Source organism: Amborella trichopoda, chromosome 13, assembly GCF_054954075.1.
Source record: "Amborella trichopoda isolate Santa Cruz 75 chromosome 13, AtrichopodaSantaCruz75HAP2 v2.0, whole genome shotgun sequence".
Taxonomy (NCBI): domain Eukaryota; kingdom Viridiplantae; phylum Streptophyta; class Magnoliopsida; order Amborellales; family Amborellaceae; genus Amborella; species Amborella trichopoda.
This window is the reverse complement of record NC_142348.1, coordinates 28,904,052-28,923,319: the sequence shown is the minus strand read 5'-3', so window position 1 is coordinate 28,923,319 and position 19,268 is coordinate 28,904,052. Positions and strand designations below refer to the sequence as shown.

The window sequence follows — 19,268 nt, the reverse complement described above, 5'->3', positions numbered from 1 at the left end:
TGTCAATTATCTTATTTAAAGTAAGATTGATCGCTTTTTGATTTCTAATGATTGGGAGCAGCTATTTTCATTAGCACAAATTGTGGCTTTCACTAAACTGCCGTCGAATCATGTCCCCTTGTGCCTACATACATAAAATAATCGATTTGGTCCAAGATCATTTCAGTTTGACTTTGTGTGGCTAGAGGACAAAGATGTAGTGGACATCATGAAAAATACTTGGCAAAATTCGATTGTCTTGGGAGGGGGTGCATAAGAAGTTGATAAGTATTAAACATATCAATGGAAGAAAGAAACTAAATTTCAGATAAAGCAAAGGATACAACAAAATTTGTTGGATTTGGAGGCTATAGAAGCTCAGATTTAGGATGGAGGGATGTTCACATATATGCTTCGAGAGGAGAAGGAAAAACTTCTTAGCTCTCTCTGTGAAATTTTGAGAGCAGAATAAATCTACTGGTGTCAGAGATCAAGGGTGAAGTGGTTGAGAGAAGGGGGCTTAAATACAAAATACTTTTATGCAATTGCAAATTCAAGGAGCTGGCAAAATGATTTATTTGGAGTGTGCTTTGAGGGGGTCATGGAAGGGGATAGAGTGGCTTGGGAAATGAAATTTGTCAATCACTTTCAACAATTATTTACAAAGGAGATGTCTTTTCTTCCTACGCTTCATGGGCTGAATTTTCAAAGGTTAACAATTAATGAGGTGAGTTCTTTGGAAGGTTGGGCAATGAAAGAGGAGGTTAAATTTGTGGTTTTTGCTTTGCTTGGGGATAAGGCCCCCGGTCCAGATGGATTCGACTTAAAAAAAATTCAACCGTTTTGGGCAGAGATGAAGTTTGATTTATTGATGATGCTCAACGAATTTCTAGATAAATTAGTTTTGAGCAAAGAAATTAATTCAACCTATGTGGCACTTATCCCGAAAAGTGGTTCTATGTCAAGAATATCGGATATTCGCCCAATTAGTCTATTAACATGCATGTATAAGATAATTGCAAAGTTATTAGCAGAAAGAAGAGTGTCGAATAAGGTTATTATGGGACCCCAATCTGCATTTATTCAGGGACGGATAATCATAGATGGGGTTCTTTTGCTCAGGAATGTATCCACTCGATAAGTCTTTCAAGTGATTCAAGTGTTTTGCTTAAATTGGATTTGGAAAAGGTGTATGATCGAGTGGATTGGGATGTGCTTCTAGACGGTATACGTTGTACGGGTTTTAGGGATAATTGGTGTCGTTGAATGAGGGGATGTTTATCGAGTTCTCACTTCTCCATTCTAGTTGGTGGAAGCTCTAAATGGTTCTTTTGGGCTACAAGGGGGTTGAGACAAGGACCCCATTCCTTTTTACAATAAGGGGGGAGGCTTTCAGCTGTAGTATTGGTAATGTTGTGAGCAGGGTAGATTTAATGGGTTTCAAGTTTTACTTAACAATCTCAAGATTTCACACCTTCAGTATGCTGATGATACTTTACTCTTTAGCGATGTCTGTGAGGAGAAAATTTTGAATATTAGACAGATGCTTTTATGCTGCAAATTGGGTCTTGGTCTAAAGGTAAATTTTGCAAAGACCTCAATTATTTGTATGGCTTGTGGAGATGAGATGGTGGATCGGTTAGCTAATATCTGGGGGTGTAAAGTGGAGGTGTTCCTTGTGAAGCACTTGATACTACCTATTTCAGATATGAGATCGGTATGGGACCTTGTGATAGAAAGGATGCACTCTAAATTGGACCTATGGAAATAAAAAAACTTGTCTCTTGGTGGTATTAAATCCTCTCTATCTAACTTGCCAGTTTTTCAAATGTTGTTGCTAATGATGCCCTCTTTGGTTTTAAAGGGTATCGAAATGTTAATGAGAAATTGTTTGTGGGGTTCAAGAGAATTTGGGAATAGATATCATCTGGTGAGTTGGGAAAGAGTTTGCACACTTGGTTCTGAGAGGGGATTAGGAGTTAGAAAGTTAAAATATGCCAATTATTCTTTCCTGGCTAAGTGGCGGTGGAGATCAATGGACGAGGTAGATGCCTTATGAAAAAATATTATCAAGGAGAAATATAGTGAAGATAGACATAATATGTGGTTAGAAAGTAGTAGGGTGTCTTGCGCACAATCGTGGATCTAGAAAGGAGTTATGCAAAATAGAACTTTTATGATAACATGCTCTAGATGGGAGGTGGGGGATGGTTTAAAGCTCCATTTTGGCATGGGAAATGGATTGGGGTGGTGCCCTTGAGGTACTCTTTTCCTCTGATTTTTAATGCATCTACTAACCCTATGGCTAAAGTGAGTGAGATGTTTTGCAGGGATAGAGGGATCTGGGATACAATATGTGTTTACAATAGAGTGAGCTATAATTTCATTGTGCAAATGACTGAGTTGCCGAAAATGTTGGATAAGGTTAAATTAAATCAAGACTTTCATGATGAATTGGTGTGGGAAGCTGAAAGTGACAAGATATTTTTTGTGAAATCCGCATACAATTTGTTGTTCCATAATAGGATTAGGTGTAATAGAGGCTCACTATGTCAAATCTGGTCATGGAAGGTTCCACAAAAGGTCAAAGTATTTTTGTGGGTTTTGTTCCATGATAAGTGCTTGACGGTGGATAAGTTAATCCGGAGAGAGAGAATTATCACAACTATCTGTATGCTATATGTGTTGGCTATGTGGCATTTCAAGGGCTTAAAGCCAATAGTCTTATGCTCAATAGGAGTTAGAGAGAGATTGAATCTGGGTGCTTAATGTACTGGGGCTCAGATTCATATACCTCAAGTATTTGAGGAATTGAAAATATACGTTTTAAGATTGTGAACTCTCGGGGAGGTGTGAGGGTCACCTCCCAGTCAGGAATATATTGATTAGAATACTTCATAGTTGTATACCTCGAGCAATTGAGGCATTGAGAGTATACGTTTTGAGAGTGTGAACTCTCGGGGAGGTGTGAGGGTCACTTCTCAGTCAAGAATATATTAATTAGAATACCTCATAGTTGCTGTAATAAGCCAGGGCTTGGAGAGTCCAATCGAGAATAATAGAACCCGAGTATTTAAAAAAGTATTCGCCCTGTATGAAATGGTCGGCTCATGGGACATGAACACGTATCCTGACACGAGATGGTTACATGGCATGTACACCCACAATCGTATGGGGAAGCCACTCTTCTATAGAATTATCTAACTTAGAAGAGTTAGTGCACATGTGCTTTGAGAGGACCCATGTATTTGAGTAGGAATATGTCTCACGGTGGTGCATCAGTAATCCATTGAACCCCCCGATGACGGGAAGCTCTGGCTCAACGACTTTGATGCGACCAACTATGTGTCTGTTCCATAGACTATGGAGCATAGGTCCATTGGGTCGACTTGAGAAACCGGTGGAATGTCATTCGGGTTAGCCCAATGGAAGACTCCGACTAGTGTTATAAGTCCAGAGACCTCATTTATCTTTAGCCCAAATTAATCTAAAATTCATGTGAAAAGATTTTATATTGATGAAAAATTGTGTAATAATGTTGAGAAATCATTTAGAGAATTTTTGGAGAATTTTTCAAATTTTTTAAACAATAAAAAAGTGATTTTCAAATTTGTTTGACGTAAATAACACAGGATGCCACATGGATCCCAAGTGGCCATAAGGATGCCACGTGGCACCCCCACCTCCCCACTTGTGGATGACATCATGCTGACATCATATCCATGTGGGGACCTATTTGTCATTAATTCTTTTGTTGGTATTATGTTATAACATGATTATCTTGTTATTTAAAGGGTTATATATTATTATGACTTAAGTTTGATTTAAGTCACATGTTTTTTTTTTGCTCATATGTATCATTTTTAGCATGTGTGAAGTCATGAGATTTTGAAAATTAGTTTAATTCATATTATTATCCACATATGATTTTGTAGCATGTGAGTATATCTTATGTGGCACCACCTTATGGGTTTGACCCATGTGAAACTTTAGTGTTGTTAAAATCCTATTGGTGGTGTCATAAGAAATTTTATTCACATTGTGTAGATGTCCCATATTATCTTTATGTCCATGTCCTTGTATTTTATTAACTCTCACAAATTATTTAAAAACCACGGGCATAAGTGTAAACATGAATTTGGACTTAATGGGAAATAAAACATGGAGCTAAGCGCTTTAAGGTAAAATGACTATAAACCGAGATTTTGAGGAGTGAAAAGTGTCAAAAGCTTATCCATTGATCTTGGTGATAAGATATGGATGAGTGGCTTGGATAAAAGCCTCCCATGTGCCATTGATCTAAGGCATCAATGATCAAGATCAAATCCATCTTTATGATCTAAGTATAAAAGTAACTTATGTGATCAATTATTACCTTAACTTGAGTATTCACTTCAAAGAGAGAGAGAGAGAGAGAGAGAGAGAGAGAGAGAGCACTTGACAAAAATGTGGTCACTTATGAGACTATCTTCTTTCTTAAGCTTTCATTTGAAACCCTTACATGGAGTTGTCCATCATTTATGTAATCAAGCACATACCATTACTTCATTAAGGTATTGATTTTTCTTCTCATATTTTTAATTCCTACCTCATATCGATTATCAAAGCCTGCTGTATATCTTAATTTACAGTAGTTTTTTTCACTTTTGGTCATAACAATTTGATATTTGAAGAGTCTTAAAGCAATAGTGTAGTCCATACACATAGTATGCGTAGACTAGCTTGCTTACTCCATTGATATTGAGTAGTTTCATCTTATTTTTTTGGAATTTTTTACTGAGAATATACAACTAATAAGATGTTTATTTCATCATATTTGAGCATAAGAAATAGTCCATTGAGTTCCTTTTTTAATGTTGAAAAGTATGTGTAGTCTCTTTACGGACCACATGGTGCAGTTTCAACATAACTTCTGTATTTTGTGTAGTATCTCTCTCAAACTTTGAAGGGCTATTTTGATACACGTCTCTCTATTGATTTGATCCCCATTAAGTGAAATAAATGAGATCATTTGTTTTCTATTGAATTGATCTCCTTGAGTCATTATTATCACCCTTTCGTGGCCCGGGCACAAGGGGTTCGAACCATAGTTTCCCCATGTATGTTTGCATATTCATTTGATGTATTTACAGTTATTAAATGGATTAATGATTGATTAAGTTGAGTATGTTGTATGAATATTGAGATTATTTTATTTTATTTTTATCTTGCGGTATGAGCTTTAATGCTATGCATTATTGTTTATGCGAATTGAAATCTTATTGAATTACTATGATCAAGTGTATGATGTGTATGATATATTATGAGGATAAAGAATGAAGATGAAACTATCATTTAATTTTGATATAATAAAGAATTGTGAGTGCAAGTCGTGCAATATGTTGTAGAGATGTACAATGTGAATATTTGAATATTGTATTCAGTTAATTGTACTTTTTAGTAAGGCATTTGTAAGGGACCTATTAAGGTTGAATTTTATTATTCAAATGTGTATAAACCATGTTTGTACGCTGGGATATATATATTATGGTTTTATATTGAGATATTCATACATTTAGACCCTTGCGCTTTAATACAATGGAATTTTTTTTTAAAAGATTGCATTTCAAGCCTATTGGTCTTATTCCACCAACATTATGAGGGGAGTGATGAGAATGGTGACCACTTATTCTTGCATTGTGTTTTTACACACGATATTTGGTGTTGGTTTCTAAATAAATTGGGTATAGCTGGTATGTTACCCCAAAACCATACAACCATTATTGACTTCTTGTCTTGTGTTGGTTTGCCAATGGTGGGAAATTTGATTTTTCAGATAGAAGGGTAGCGATTTTTTGGGAAGTTTGGTTGGAAAGAATTAGGAGGGTGTTTGAGGGGCGCATTATAAAGAGGGACATTGTTAAGAAAAGAATAATGGATACACTTTGGAGTTGGTTCTGTGTGCCAAAGGAAGGTTTTGGGTATCTGAGGTGGATCTGTTACGAGTTTGATGATACAAAAAGGTGCTGAAGGTGCGACGTAAGGGGAGGTGGATATCGCTAGTATTGGGTAGTGTGAAGCTAAATTGTGATGGTAGGTCCTTAGGGAATTCGGGGCCCGCAGGTGTTGGGGGGGTGTTGAGAAATCATTGTGGTGAGTGCATTTTTTCTTTTGCTGGGCCTGATAGTGTTACAATGGCAAATGAGGCGGAGCTACTTGTTGTGTTGCAAGGGGTGTAAATCATCGGAGATCGAGGGATATAGGAGTGTTGTGTCATTGAATGTGACTCATTGAATATGATAAATTGATGCAGTAGTGTCTCTAGACCACCTTGGAAGCTGAGATCAAAATGGATGGAAATTATGGATTTAATTCGAGTAATGACGGTCACGTTCCAATATGTTTACAGAGAGGGAAATGATAGAGCTGATTCGAGGGGGGTCATGCATGAGCTTTTTATTTCGGATGTGTTATCCTTTTTATTATTGAAATCTTGAGGGAAGAGATGGACCCCTCTCCCAGGATTATTGGCGGTGTCACGAGACTTGGGATCGTAGAGATCAGGCCCTTTCCCTGAACCATGAGAACTCAAAATTGATTATGTGGTCTTCATCTACATGGCCATGAAACCCTTCTTAAAGAGGGATGAAATGAGGTTATTCTCTAACGTTCGGCTGAGTTCCTGAAATGTCTGAAAAACATGACCCTGTAATCTTGGGAGGTGGGTGGTTATTTTCTGCCCGTTAGATGACGATACTTTCTCTCTCTAAGAAGCCTCCCTATTTTAATGATAAGCATTAAATTATAAGAGAGAAAAAAATGACACGTTTAAAGGTCCCATGGCCACATACACACGTACCAACATCTCCCACTTGGCCATGAGAGCCAGATATATTGAAATATCATAAATTCTTTACCACTTAATGAATTTAACATTTATGCGCATATTTTTGTCATGAGGTTTTTCACGCTAGTGCGGTTATACATCTCATAACAAAAAATATCCAAAGTTATGTCATGGGGTTTCTCTCGCTAATGTGGCTTTTCCTCACATGACCAAGATATCAAATAAAAAAGATCCAATTTATGAGTTCTAGATTTAAATATTTCTAAGTCTCATCAAAGCTACATGCTTTGATAATGTTTCTGCACTTAAGCCCTTTGTTAAAAGGTCTGCAATTATATCTGAAGATAGTAAATAACTTACAGTTATTTCATTCTTTCCAATAATATCATAAATATAATGATAACTAATTTTAATGAGCTTACCCTCGGAACTATAAGCTCAATTTCTATTGATGAAATAGCAGCCTGATTATCACAACAAATTTTAACAGGTCTGCCAGCTATGTCCAGCTTCAAATAATTTATGAAGCATTTAATCCAGACGGCATAAGTTGCGACAATGCTACAAGTAATATACTCGGCTTCCATAGTATACCGAGCTATACAACTTTGTTTCTTGCTAGACTAAGAAATAGATCCACCTCCAAAAAGGACTTTAAATCCTGAGGTTGATTTTCTATCATCTAAGTCTCTTACAAAATCTGCATCAGAGTACCCAGTAACCTCTAAGTTGTCAACTTGGAAGCAAAACGTGTAAGTTTTAGTTTTTTTAATATACCTAAGTATCATTTTTACGACTTGCCAATGAGTCATCCCAAGATTAGTCCGAAATTTACTTACAAAACTATATGCATGATTCAAATTAGGTCTTGTACATAACATAATATAATTTATGCATCATACAGTTTAAGCATATGGAATTCTTTCCATTTTAGCTTTATCATTATCATTTAATGGATACATTTTCTTTGATAATTTCAAGCCTTTATAAACTGGTGTATCTATGGGCTAACAATTTTCCATCTTAAATTTCTTTAAAATACTTTTTAAATAATTTTATTGAGATAAACATAGAAGTCTTGAACTTCGATCTCTTGTTATCTTAATGCCCAATACATATGAGGCTTCTCTCATATTTTTCATCTCAAAATGGGAACTTAGCCATGATTTGGTATAGTTAATCATGCCAATATCATTACCGGCTATCAAAATATCATCCACATATAGTGACAATGTAACAAAATTGTTCCCACTATTCCAGACATATACACAATGGTCTAACCTATTGGCTATATAACCAATTTCAGTGATTACATTATGAAAAGTAAAGTATCATTGCCTAGAAGATTGTTTTAGACCATATAAAGATTTCTTAAGTTTGTATACTTTGTCTTTTTGGCCTTTAATTACATATCCTTCTGGTTGTTTCATTTATATATGTCCTTTTAATTCTCAAATTAAGAAAGTTGTTTTGACATCCATCTGAAATAATTCTAGATCATAATATACAACTAATGACAAGATGATCCTAATAGATGAAAATTTTGCTACTAGAGAATAAGTCTCTACATAATATATACCCTCCCTTTGGGTAAATCATTTAGCTACCAACCTAGCCTTATATTTATCAATGGATTCATTTGCATTAAACTTTTTCTTTAGGACCCATTTGCAACCAGTAGTTTTTCTATCTTTAAGGAGGTCAACCAATGACTTTTCTATCTTTAGGGAGGTCAACCAACTCCCAAACTTGATTTCTTTCAATAGAATCAAGTTCATCATCCATAGCTTGAGTCCATTAGGCAAAGTCATGTGAGCTAATAGCTTCATTGTAGCTTCGAGGGTCATCTATTGTATCCTCACTCATAGAAGAATAATTATTTTCATTCATAAATTTTCTTCTAAAGTCGTTGGTGGGGCTCTAGTTCTTTTAGGTTTGTCAGGTATACTTGATTCAATTGAATCATTCTCACTAAATGTAGAGGGAGTCTGAGAAACAGGGTTTTCCATACTCTTATCTTTATCAATTTCATGTAAGTCAACATGCTTATTTAAAATATTTTCATCATCTATATTTTCTAAGAAATAACATTACGACTCTCTATTAATAATCTAGTATCATGGTTATATAATCTATACCCCTTTAAATTTTTTGAATAGCCTATAAAAGAGCATTTTATAGTTTTATTTTGTAATTTATCTCTATTTTGTGGTGGTATAAGCACATGTGCCCAAGAACCCCAAACTTTCAAGATAGTAAGGTCAGGTTTCGAACCTGTCAATAATTCATATGGGGTCAAGTCTATAGATTTAGTTGGGACATGATTAATAATATACATTGTAGTGTTGAGAGCCTCACCCCAAAAATGAGGTGATAAATTTGAATGGCTCATCATAGACCTAACCATATCCATTAGAGTTATGTTTCTTCTTTCAACTACACCATTTTGTTGTGGTGTATATGGCATAGTTGTTTGGTGAATTATACCATGTTCCTTACAAAATTTGGTAAATAAGGTGGAGCAATATTCCAACTCTCTTATCTGTTCAAAGAATTTTAATATGTCTACCTAACTGATTTTCTACCTCAGCTTTATATTCTTTAAATGTTTCTAATGCATCTGATTTCTTACTAATTAGGTATACATATCCACAACGTGAATAACCATCTATAAATGTTATGAAATATTCCATACCTCTATGTGTTTTCATATTTAATGGGCCACATATATCAAAGTGAATAATACTAAGTAGTTCACTAGATCTTTTTCCTTTAGGGAAATGCCTCTTAGTTAATTTACCAGAAATACATGGCTCGCATGTTTTGAACACAATTTCTCCTAAATCGGGGAGCCTCTTTTAACTATTTGATTCATTTTGTCTTTATTTATATGTCTTAATTTTAAATGCCATATATATGGATCATCCATACATACATAAGCATCAAAAGATGCGTCAAAATAACCAGAAAGAGATGACCTTTTATTAATATTCAATCGGTACAAATTGTCAATTTTAATACCGTACACCAATGCTCTATAATGTTTTCCAATGGTAACTCGACCAGACCTGAACCTTATTTCATAACCCTTGTCTTCTAGCCTAGGGACATAAATCAAATTGCGTCTCATATTGGGTGCATACAATGTATCAGTCAATAAGAGATTTGTTCCTCCTGGTAAACACAGCGTGAAAGTACCGACATCTAGTACATCGCAATAGGTGTCTTTTCCTATGTAAATCCGCTGATTACCAGCTGCAATATCCTTTAATTCTGTAAATCCATCCTCAAGACATGTCGGGTGGAGGCTGAGTCGACCCACCAATTTCTCAGGTCATGGGTGGCAACTATTGATTCTAGGACTATGCAAATCAAGTCATTTCTTTTATTTTGATTATTTCGAACAGGGTTGTTATTCTGGTTCCTATTTTTATTTTCCAGCTTAAAATAATTAACTTGATGTGCCCAATTTCATTACAATAAAAACAAGTTTTCTCAACCTTACTATTTTGATTTTTAAATTTCTCCCTTTTCCCTTATATTTATTATTTTTTTGATTATTGAAAGGTTTATTGAGGATCAGAGAAGATGAACTTTGGGCAAAGTGGAGCTCATTTGACTTCTTCCTCATTCTTCTCTCAGCTTCAATACTGAGATGCATGAGAAGATTTAACATAGTGATCCCTTATACATAATGGTTAAATGCAATTACAATAGACTCTCAAGATGGAGGGAGACTGTTAAGGACGATCGACACTTGCATGCAATGGGGGACTGGATTTCGGGCTGCAGTAAGGTCCTTGGCGAGCACTATCATTTTATTGACATGTTTGGTCACTGAGTCTGATTCTTTCATTCTACAAGAATTGTAGTTTCCTAATAACAATTGCACGTGGGTTTCAGAAGTGGTCTCATACTTTTCAGGTAGGACACCTATCATATTTTGAGTTGTGGTGTGATCCTCAAAGACTCTAATCAAATCATCTTCCATAAAGCTCAACATAGTAGTCCTAGCTACTTTGTCATCTTCTAACTATTTTCAAGTCACTTTCTGGCTTGACCATTGGCATTAGACTCTAAAACTGGTGGTTCCGTTTCTAGGACATAGTCTACCATATCTTAGAAAAGAATATATCTAATTTTTCTTTCCACATAAAAAAATTGGTCCTTTTGAGTTTTTTCAAGTTTGGATAGTTCTGACATGACTAGCCTAGATGTCATTTTGAATTTTTTAGACAATACCTAAAAGTTCAAAATTTTAATTATGTTTAAGAAAGTGTTGTCTGCTAGCTAAATCAATAAGTTTGCCGACTCTCAGTGAGCTGCAACCTCAAAGAAAAATTTTCTCGAACAGTTTATGTTCGCACTGCTGTGATGCAACAAAAAATCAATAAAGTAAGGCAACAATTAGTTTATCTTAAATCTTGTATAAGACTAATTTTCATAAATATATGTTTTAGCTCTAGAGAGAGAGAGTCTTCAATAATATTTAATATTTTTCAACAAAAATATGACATAATAGAATCACAAATATTTGCGTTCACGAAATCAAGATCATAAAAATTTCTCACTTAAAGAGACCAAAGAATATGATAATTATGCTTAACAATGACAATTATTATGCAAATAGAATATATAGAAATATCCTTAAATCCTAGTTGAAGCATATATATATATATATATATATATATATATATATAAAATAGCAAAAATAAAAATAAATTATTGGCTGCAGTTACATGTGTCTTTGTCTCTCGCTCTCTCTAAAATTCCAGCAACAATTCCGTGCCTCAAAAAATATCAAGAGTTTTGACTTTCTAAAATATTCGAACAATAGCTCTATAGTTATCTTTAAAATTACAGTACTACTAAAAATTCAAAGAGTCCCTTTTTTATATTGCAAAAGCACGGACCTACTTGCTAGTTCAAAATTTTTTTATTTTATTTAAGACACTGATTTTCAGCGGTAGTTATATCTCTGTCTCTAAAATTTCAGCAACATAAAATTACAGTGGCAATTTTTATTTATTTATTTATGACCGTCAAAATTAGAGAGATAATTACCGCTTCACTTTGGCTGAGTGGTTAAGGTGTGTGCCTACTAAGTGCACGAGGTTTCCAGGGAAAAACTTGAGTGAACTGTTTTGCGCAATAAGTTAAACAACAAAAAAGAAAAACCCTGAAATTCACTGAAATTTACTAAAGTGCAGTGAATATCATTATGATATTCAATGGAAAAGAAAAAAAAAAAAACATTCAAAAGGGCTTGGCAAAGAAAAAAAATGGTGAACTTCTGCTTAGGTAAATATTAATTCACTGCAAGAGGTAGGTATCTGTCCAGATATATACGAGATCTCCTACCTATTAGTCATTGACTTGATACATATGGGAACAGTGAATCAGTCAGATACGATGGCTATATATGTATGAGCGTCAATAATTTTTATCAATAAGATATATATGAATCAAGAACAATGGATCAATAAGATATATATGAATCATGTAGGCAAACAAATGAATTAGAGTAGAGCGTCAATAATTTTTATCAATAAGATATATGTAAATCAAGAATAATGAATCAATAAGATATATATGAATCACATAGGTAAGAAGGTGAATTAGAGTAGAGGATTATGTAAAAAAAGAAGAAGATATAAATGAATCAAGAACAATGAATCAATAACTTTATCAACAAGAGCGTCAAGGTTGTTAAATTATCAATAACGTTATCATCCAATATGTCTGAGTGTCAAGATAGGGGTAGTAAAGTACCGTGCACCAAAAATCGTCAATAATGGAAAAAATTACGACTCAGGCAATTGTGACACACAATAGAAAAATTACGACTCAGGCAATTGTGACTCACAGCTCAGGCGACAGTGGTAGAGAGCTAAAATTGAGAATAGAAAATTTAGAGCAACTTCGCTCTGATACCATTGTTGAAATCTTGAGGGAAGAGATGGACTCCTCTCTTAAGAATACTGGCGGTATCGCGAGACTTGGGATCGCAAAGATCAGGCCCTTTCCCAGAACAATGAGAACTCAAAATTGATTCCATGGTCTACATCTCCATGGCCTTGAAACCCTTATTAAAGAGGGATGAAAGGAGGTCGTTCTCCAAAGTTCGTTTGAGTTTCTAAAATCCTGGGAGGTGGGTGATTATTTTCTATCCATTAGATAACGACACATTCTCTCTCTAAGAAGCCATTTTAGTGATAAGCATTAAATTATAAAAGAGAGAAAAATGACATGTTTAAAGGCCCCATGGCCACACAAACGTACCAACATTTATTGTATTTTAATCCTTGTTTGATTAATAAAATTATTGATAATTATAAAAAAATAAAAATAAAAAGAAGGAAAGTATGTCAAGATAAGTTTTAAGCAAAGGACATGGTTTCTATAAATGAGGGCACAACAATAAATTTATAGTTTAATATAATTTAATCCTAATTTTTAGAGAATATATGATTTTTAACATGGAGATCATAAATATGAAAAAAATAAAGTGAGAACTAAAAATAATAATTATAAAACATTTAGATTGTTAGGTACAATTGTTTTTAGATGAACCTATTTACAACATCAACATGCATATCCTATGCGCTTATTCAAATTATCCAAATGAAGTTTACTCAAATTTTCATATACTTTAACCCCTATCCATAAATTTCTGATAAATAACAACCTATTTGTATTGTTAATAAATCTCAATCAATTCTCATCATGTACACAAAATTCCTTCCCTTGAGCCTTCTTCAGTCTCTCTCCTCGAACCCCCGTTTCCCTCTCTCTCTTCTATTTGCTTCGTCTCTAAGAAACCAAAGGCAATTGAAATTTTAGATTGGTTATTTGGCGATCGTTTGTGATACACAGCGAGAGATGCAGGAGGCAGAGCTACACGACCTGTCGGATGATCCCGACTACGTCGCCTCCCAACAACAGGTATTTGCATCTCTCTCTCTCTCTCTCTCTCTCTCTCTCTTTCCCTCTCTATTCTCTGTTGGTATTTTGGTCTGGTTAATATGGCTGATTTTTCTTCCATGACAGTTTCGTTCCCTTTTCTGCGATGTTTTTTGCTTGTTCTAGTTTTTCCAATGGATCACGATCATCCTGATTTATGACTTCACCTTTTTCAGTAATGTTCTGAGGGTATTGTATTATCTTAAATTCTGCACAAAAGGTGGAGGAAACAGTTGAGTTTTTCTATTTTTTTTTTGTTTGCTTTACATAGTGATGCAATGCGCATATTTCTAATGGAGTTTATGTGATTTCAAAAATAAAGATGAAAGTATTGAATGCAACAGAGAATTCATCAAATGATTGAAAATTGCTGTCAACAGTGTTCTTTTTTGGAGATTCAAGCAGTTGAATTGGAAATTTGAGTAAAACTCATCCGTGACTTTTTAGCTTTCTTTAATGAATTTTACCACAGAGTTTGCCTAAACTCTGCGCTGAATTATACCTTTATTTATTTGATTCCTATGGTAGAATGGGCTGAAAAAGTAAGGGACTTCCACCCCATTAGCCTTTTTAACTCGTACAAAATTCTTTCCAAGGTCCTAAGAATCTAGACTCCAAAAGGTGCTGTATAAAGTCATATCTCCTGTGCAATCGGCCTCTGTCGCTAACATGCAGATCCTTGATGGTGCCTTTGTAACACATGAAGCCATTCACTCTAGGCTTACCTCAGGAACTAAAGGGACAGGGAAAAGGCTTATGATCAAGTAGATTAGGGCCTACTTGATGAAATTCAGAATTGCATGGGATTTGGCCCTAGGTGGAGATCTTGGATTGAAGCTTGTATAACCAATCCTTTCTTTTCCATCATTAGTAACGGTTCTCCGGTTGGCTTCTTTCCCTCCTCTAAGTAGACAGGGAGACCTCCTCTCCTCTTTCTTGTTCACCTTCATAGGAGAACTCTTTTCTAGATCCATTTCCAGGTTGTTTGATCAGGGCCTCCCCACGGGGTTCCAAACCTCTAGAGATGGCCCGATCATCTCCCATCTTCTTTATGCTGGTGACACCTTAATTTTCTGTGGGGCTGAACCCTAACAGCTGGATAATTTGCTCTCACTCAGATGCTTCGTGTTCACCACGGGGATGAAGGTCAACATGTCTAAAACTAAAATGTTGGGTGTGCGAGTCCAAGATCCTGAAATTCTAGTTGATCATTTAGGATGTGTCATTGTGCAGCTTCCTTCATTCTACTTGAGCTTACCCTTCGGTTTAGGAAATCCTAAGAAACACTTCTGGGACAATATTTTAGAAAAGTTCTTTTGGAAGCTTGCTAACTAGAAAGGTAGATTCTTGGCCCTTGGAGGTAGGATCACTCTCATGAAAGCGACGTTGGCTAACATTGCTATTTACCAGATGTCCTTCTTCCAGATTCCTTCCTCTATAGCCAATCGCCTTGAGAAACTCATGCGGGATTTCTTTCGGAATGGGGAATCTGAGGGTCATAAATTACACCTTGTTGCCTGGAACAAGATTTGTACCCCCAAAAAGTGTGGTGACCTAGTCATAAAGAATATTACCCTTATGAATTCTGACGAGATTCACATCCCCACATCCTCTTCTTTAGAAACAGGTCATAACTGCTAAATATGGTATTGGAGAGGACGGTTGTCTACCTTGTTCCCTTATCCACTGTGCCTTAGGTGTGTGGAAGTCTATATCCTCTTCTAAATCAGTCTTTAGGACCTTCGTTAGATTTAAAATAGGGAATGTGTCTAGAGTTAGATTTTGGAAGGATCTTTGGATTGGTGACCAACCGCTAAGACTACTCTTCCCTTCTATCTCCTCCTAGCCACGGACCAAGATGCCTATGTGGCCACTTATCTGGAACACAAGGATTTAACATTGGTTTGGACTCCTATCTTCAGGAGAAATCTAAACAATTCTGAGATTAGCTCCCTCAGCTCCCTGCTCCTTTTGCTCACCCCTTTCTTCTCACCTCTTTCCAATGAAGACTCCATCATATGGGCTTCCAACCCAGCTGGGGTTTACAATGTTTCCTCCTCCTACTCGTCTCTCCTTCCCCCTTTGGATCTCTCTCCCCTCCTCAATATACTCTGGTCCATCCCTGTCCTGCTCAAGATCCAAGCGTTCACCTAAATCCTTCTCTAGGGAAAAATCCTAAACCTAGACAAACTTCATGGGCACGGCCAATTACTACCCAACTGTTTCAGTCTCTATCTTCAAGACCAGGAAAATATTCTCTTTCTCCACATCGAGGTGGCCTCTTCCCTGTGGTCTTCCCTCCTCCAAATTTGTGACATCCAATGGGTCACCCCTGCTTCGCTACCCCATATCTTCTCCACTCTATTTTCTCCCCCTTTCCCTAGAAGTGGTGGAACTTTATGACACATCTCTATCTTGGCTCTATTGTGGTATATTTGGTTAGAAAGGAACTAAAAAATCTTCCAAGGTACTGCTAGATATCTTTCTCGTCTCTTTGACTCTGTGCTGACATTGATTTCTTTTTGGGCCAAGATTATTCCCTCCTACAATACTCTCATCTTATCTGATTTCCGGGCAAATTGGAGTTGCTTTCTTCTCCCCCCCACAACACCTTCTTATAGGGCTGCTTGGAATCCTCCTTCCCTTGGCTTTCTTAAAGTTAATTGTGATGGTTTCTCCCTTGGAAATCTTGGTCCCTCGGGCTTTGGAGGTACCCTTGCCAACTTCAAAGGAATCTTTTTGTGCTTTGTTGAAGCAAGGGAATGAGGCTCCTTTCTTTCTTAGGTCACTTGGGTACCTTAGATTCTACCACAGCGGAAGTCCTTGCATTACTTGAAGGCCCAAAGAGAGCATCTCAAGTAGCTCATCAATTTGCTTGGATATTAGTAGCGGCCGACTCAAGCAACACTATTCTCTGAGCCTCAAACCTAAGCTAGCCCCCATGGCGCCTCGCATCCATTTTTGACCAGATTGCTTTCATTTACAGATCCTTACCACCATTTTCTTTCAGACACATACATAGAGAATCCAATTTAATAGCAGACAGGCTCGCTAAGAGAAAAGTACAAAAAGAGAAAAAGAAAAAAAGAAGAAGCAGAGGAGCAAGATAAAACGATATTTACAGTCCTTTTTCTCGTTTTCTGTCAAATCTTCTCCTCTCATTCTCCCTTTTGCACCTCATTCATTCTCCTCTTTCTTTCCCACTCCTCCCCACTCTGGCATCATTCTTGTCTCTCTTTCCCTTTTCGATTAATTCTTCCGACTCTCCTTCGCATTCTCTCTCCTTGCATTCCTTTTATTCACTTTCTTTCCTTTGGCCTCTGCTGTCTCTCACCCCCACTCTTTCCTTCCTCATTCTCTTTCCCTACTTATCCTCTACTTTCTCTTGACCCTCTCCTCTTATTCCCCTGTTTTTTCTTCTCATACTTTTCTCATCTTCTCCCCCCTTCCCACTTAGGTAGTTTTCAAGTTTCTCCCTTCATCTCTTTTGTATGTCTCTGCACTCTCTTTCCCAATTCGCAAGGAGGTGCTCTGGTATAATTTCTTGCCTCGGTCAGAAGCAGCAGCAGGAAGCGTGCCCAAAATTTGGTTCGCAGGCACAAGCCTCAAGGATTTCGACATTGGTGCTGTCTTCAGAGTCCTTTCTTCTCATGTTCTTTCTATTCTCACTCTCTTCCTTCTCTCCTCTCTCCAACCTTCTCCTTCTTCCCCTTCTCTCTAGTTCTTCGTTTACTATCTACCTCTATCTCTCCTTTGCCCCGTCTCGTACTTGGGCTTCCAGGACCGCTAGATTGGCTTTCTTCCCCACCCCCAAAGGTGCTCCCCAGCAGCATCCCCTTTCTTCTGTTCACTGACATGGCCCCTTTTTTGTTTTAAGGAATTTTTGTTTATTCTTTATGTAATTTGTTATTTTCCTTTCCCTACCTCTTTTGTACTATGAGGAAGAGCTTGTGGGCTGCCTACACCAGATATATAGTGGTTTTTGTATATGTATACTATTTTAATTTTAAGTTAACCTTTCTAAAAAAAACTATTGGAGTTCAATGCTATGAATACTTTTTTGTTTTTCTTTATCTTGAATGAGATTTTTGTTTTAGTGGGTCTCTCTATTGGGTAATAAGTTCTCATTTTGCTTTATCTTGAATGAGATTGCTATTTAGTGGGTCTCTCTATTGAGCAAGAATTGTTTCCTGCACTGAAGTGTTATTTCTCTTTTTTGGTTACATATGGTTGATTTGGGAGATATGGATTCTAAAATGGATTGATAAAAAGCTAAAAAGGATTCTTAGTGCAGTAATATAACATTCTTGTTTGTGAATGGGAGAACATTGGTCCATGTCTCTAAAATGAAACTGTAATCATGCTTCGCACATAGGAGAAAATGTTGAACCCGTCTTCTCCCCCAAATATAGGTTTTTCTAATATGAATTCGAGGTAATTGTAAAGGGTGTTTTACATCCAATTTCCGTATTCTCACAAAGAGGATTGGTTTGAGGGGCAGTTGGGGAGGGTCTTCCTTTTCTTTATTTCTTTATGTATGTTTTCCACTTTTTCAGGATTCTCTTCTTTATCCTAAATTTTACTCCCCATTTGCAACTAGAGTCCATAGAGAAGCGCGGCCATGCATCCTAGAGACTTTAGCAGACCAATTCAAAAACCTTGCCTCCTATCTCCTTGCCCCCAATATTTGACCTTAAAGATCTTCGCCTATGGACAGTTTCCCTCAATTGTAAAGCATGAGTTCCACATTTGAGTGAAGCATGCTTAACCATATGGAGACTTCAATACCCTGGTCAAGATTGTTCTTTGCTATCAAACATTTGCTTTGTTGGCTAAGTTTATATTTTTCTCCCCAAAAAACCTTAGTCTGGATTGATCAAACTATTGGCCACCTCAAGAGGAATATGGGAAAAGGGACATAAGTCATATACTTCTCTGGATAGATAAGCTGGATTTGGACCCACAAAGCCCAAGGGGTACTAAAGTATGTAAATATGTTATTGAGAGTGAAAATGATGACAGATTCTTCTGGCAAATGTGAAGAACAAGATTTCCATGATGCTAACTTCCTTCCATACCTCTCAATAGCTAGGTTGTTGAAGCCTTTTCTAGGCGTTCCAAGCATAAGGAGAGGCCCCCACCATATTAGTCTCAAAAGGTGTTTCTGCATTGTGAATTGGCGATGAGATGTGAGAGGGTAGGTTGGCCATGTGCAACACTGACCCAATACAACGGTGTTAGGAGGTGCGAGTTAGTTCAAGCGGAAGACTAAAAAAGGGCAAGAGGTAGGCCCAAAAGGGCATGGTTGGAAGTAGTAAGAAAAGATATGGGGGCTTGTAGCCTCATATTGAGGATATGACCATTGATAGAGCAGAATAGTGGACCAGGATTTGCGTAGCCAACCCCAATTAGTTGGGAAAAGGCTCTAATGATGATGATGATGATGATCCTAGCATGGTGACCCAAAAAGTGGTCCTGAACCACCACTTTCGTAATCAAA

The 19,268-nt window shown here is 36.6% G+C and overlaps 1 protein-coding gene across 2 annotated transcripts in view; it reads left to right on the top strand.

Annotated features, from left to right (window-relative positions):
• The first annotated feature begins 13,651 nt into the window (after positions 1-13,651).
• The window catches only part of LOC18444959 (RabGAP/TBC domain-containing protein), a 48,762-nt gene continuing 43,145 nt past the window's right edge, over positions 13,652-19,268 (top strand). For both annotated transcript variants that reach the window (XM_011629023.3, XM_006855114.4), the window contains exon 1: positions 13,652-13,750. In XM_011629023.3, coding sequence (XP_011627325.1) covers positions 13,688-13,750 — 63 coding nt within the window. In that variant the 5' untranslated portion in view covers positions 13,652-13,687. The remainder of the gene's footprint in view (positions 13,751-19,268) is intronic.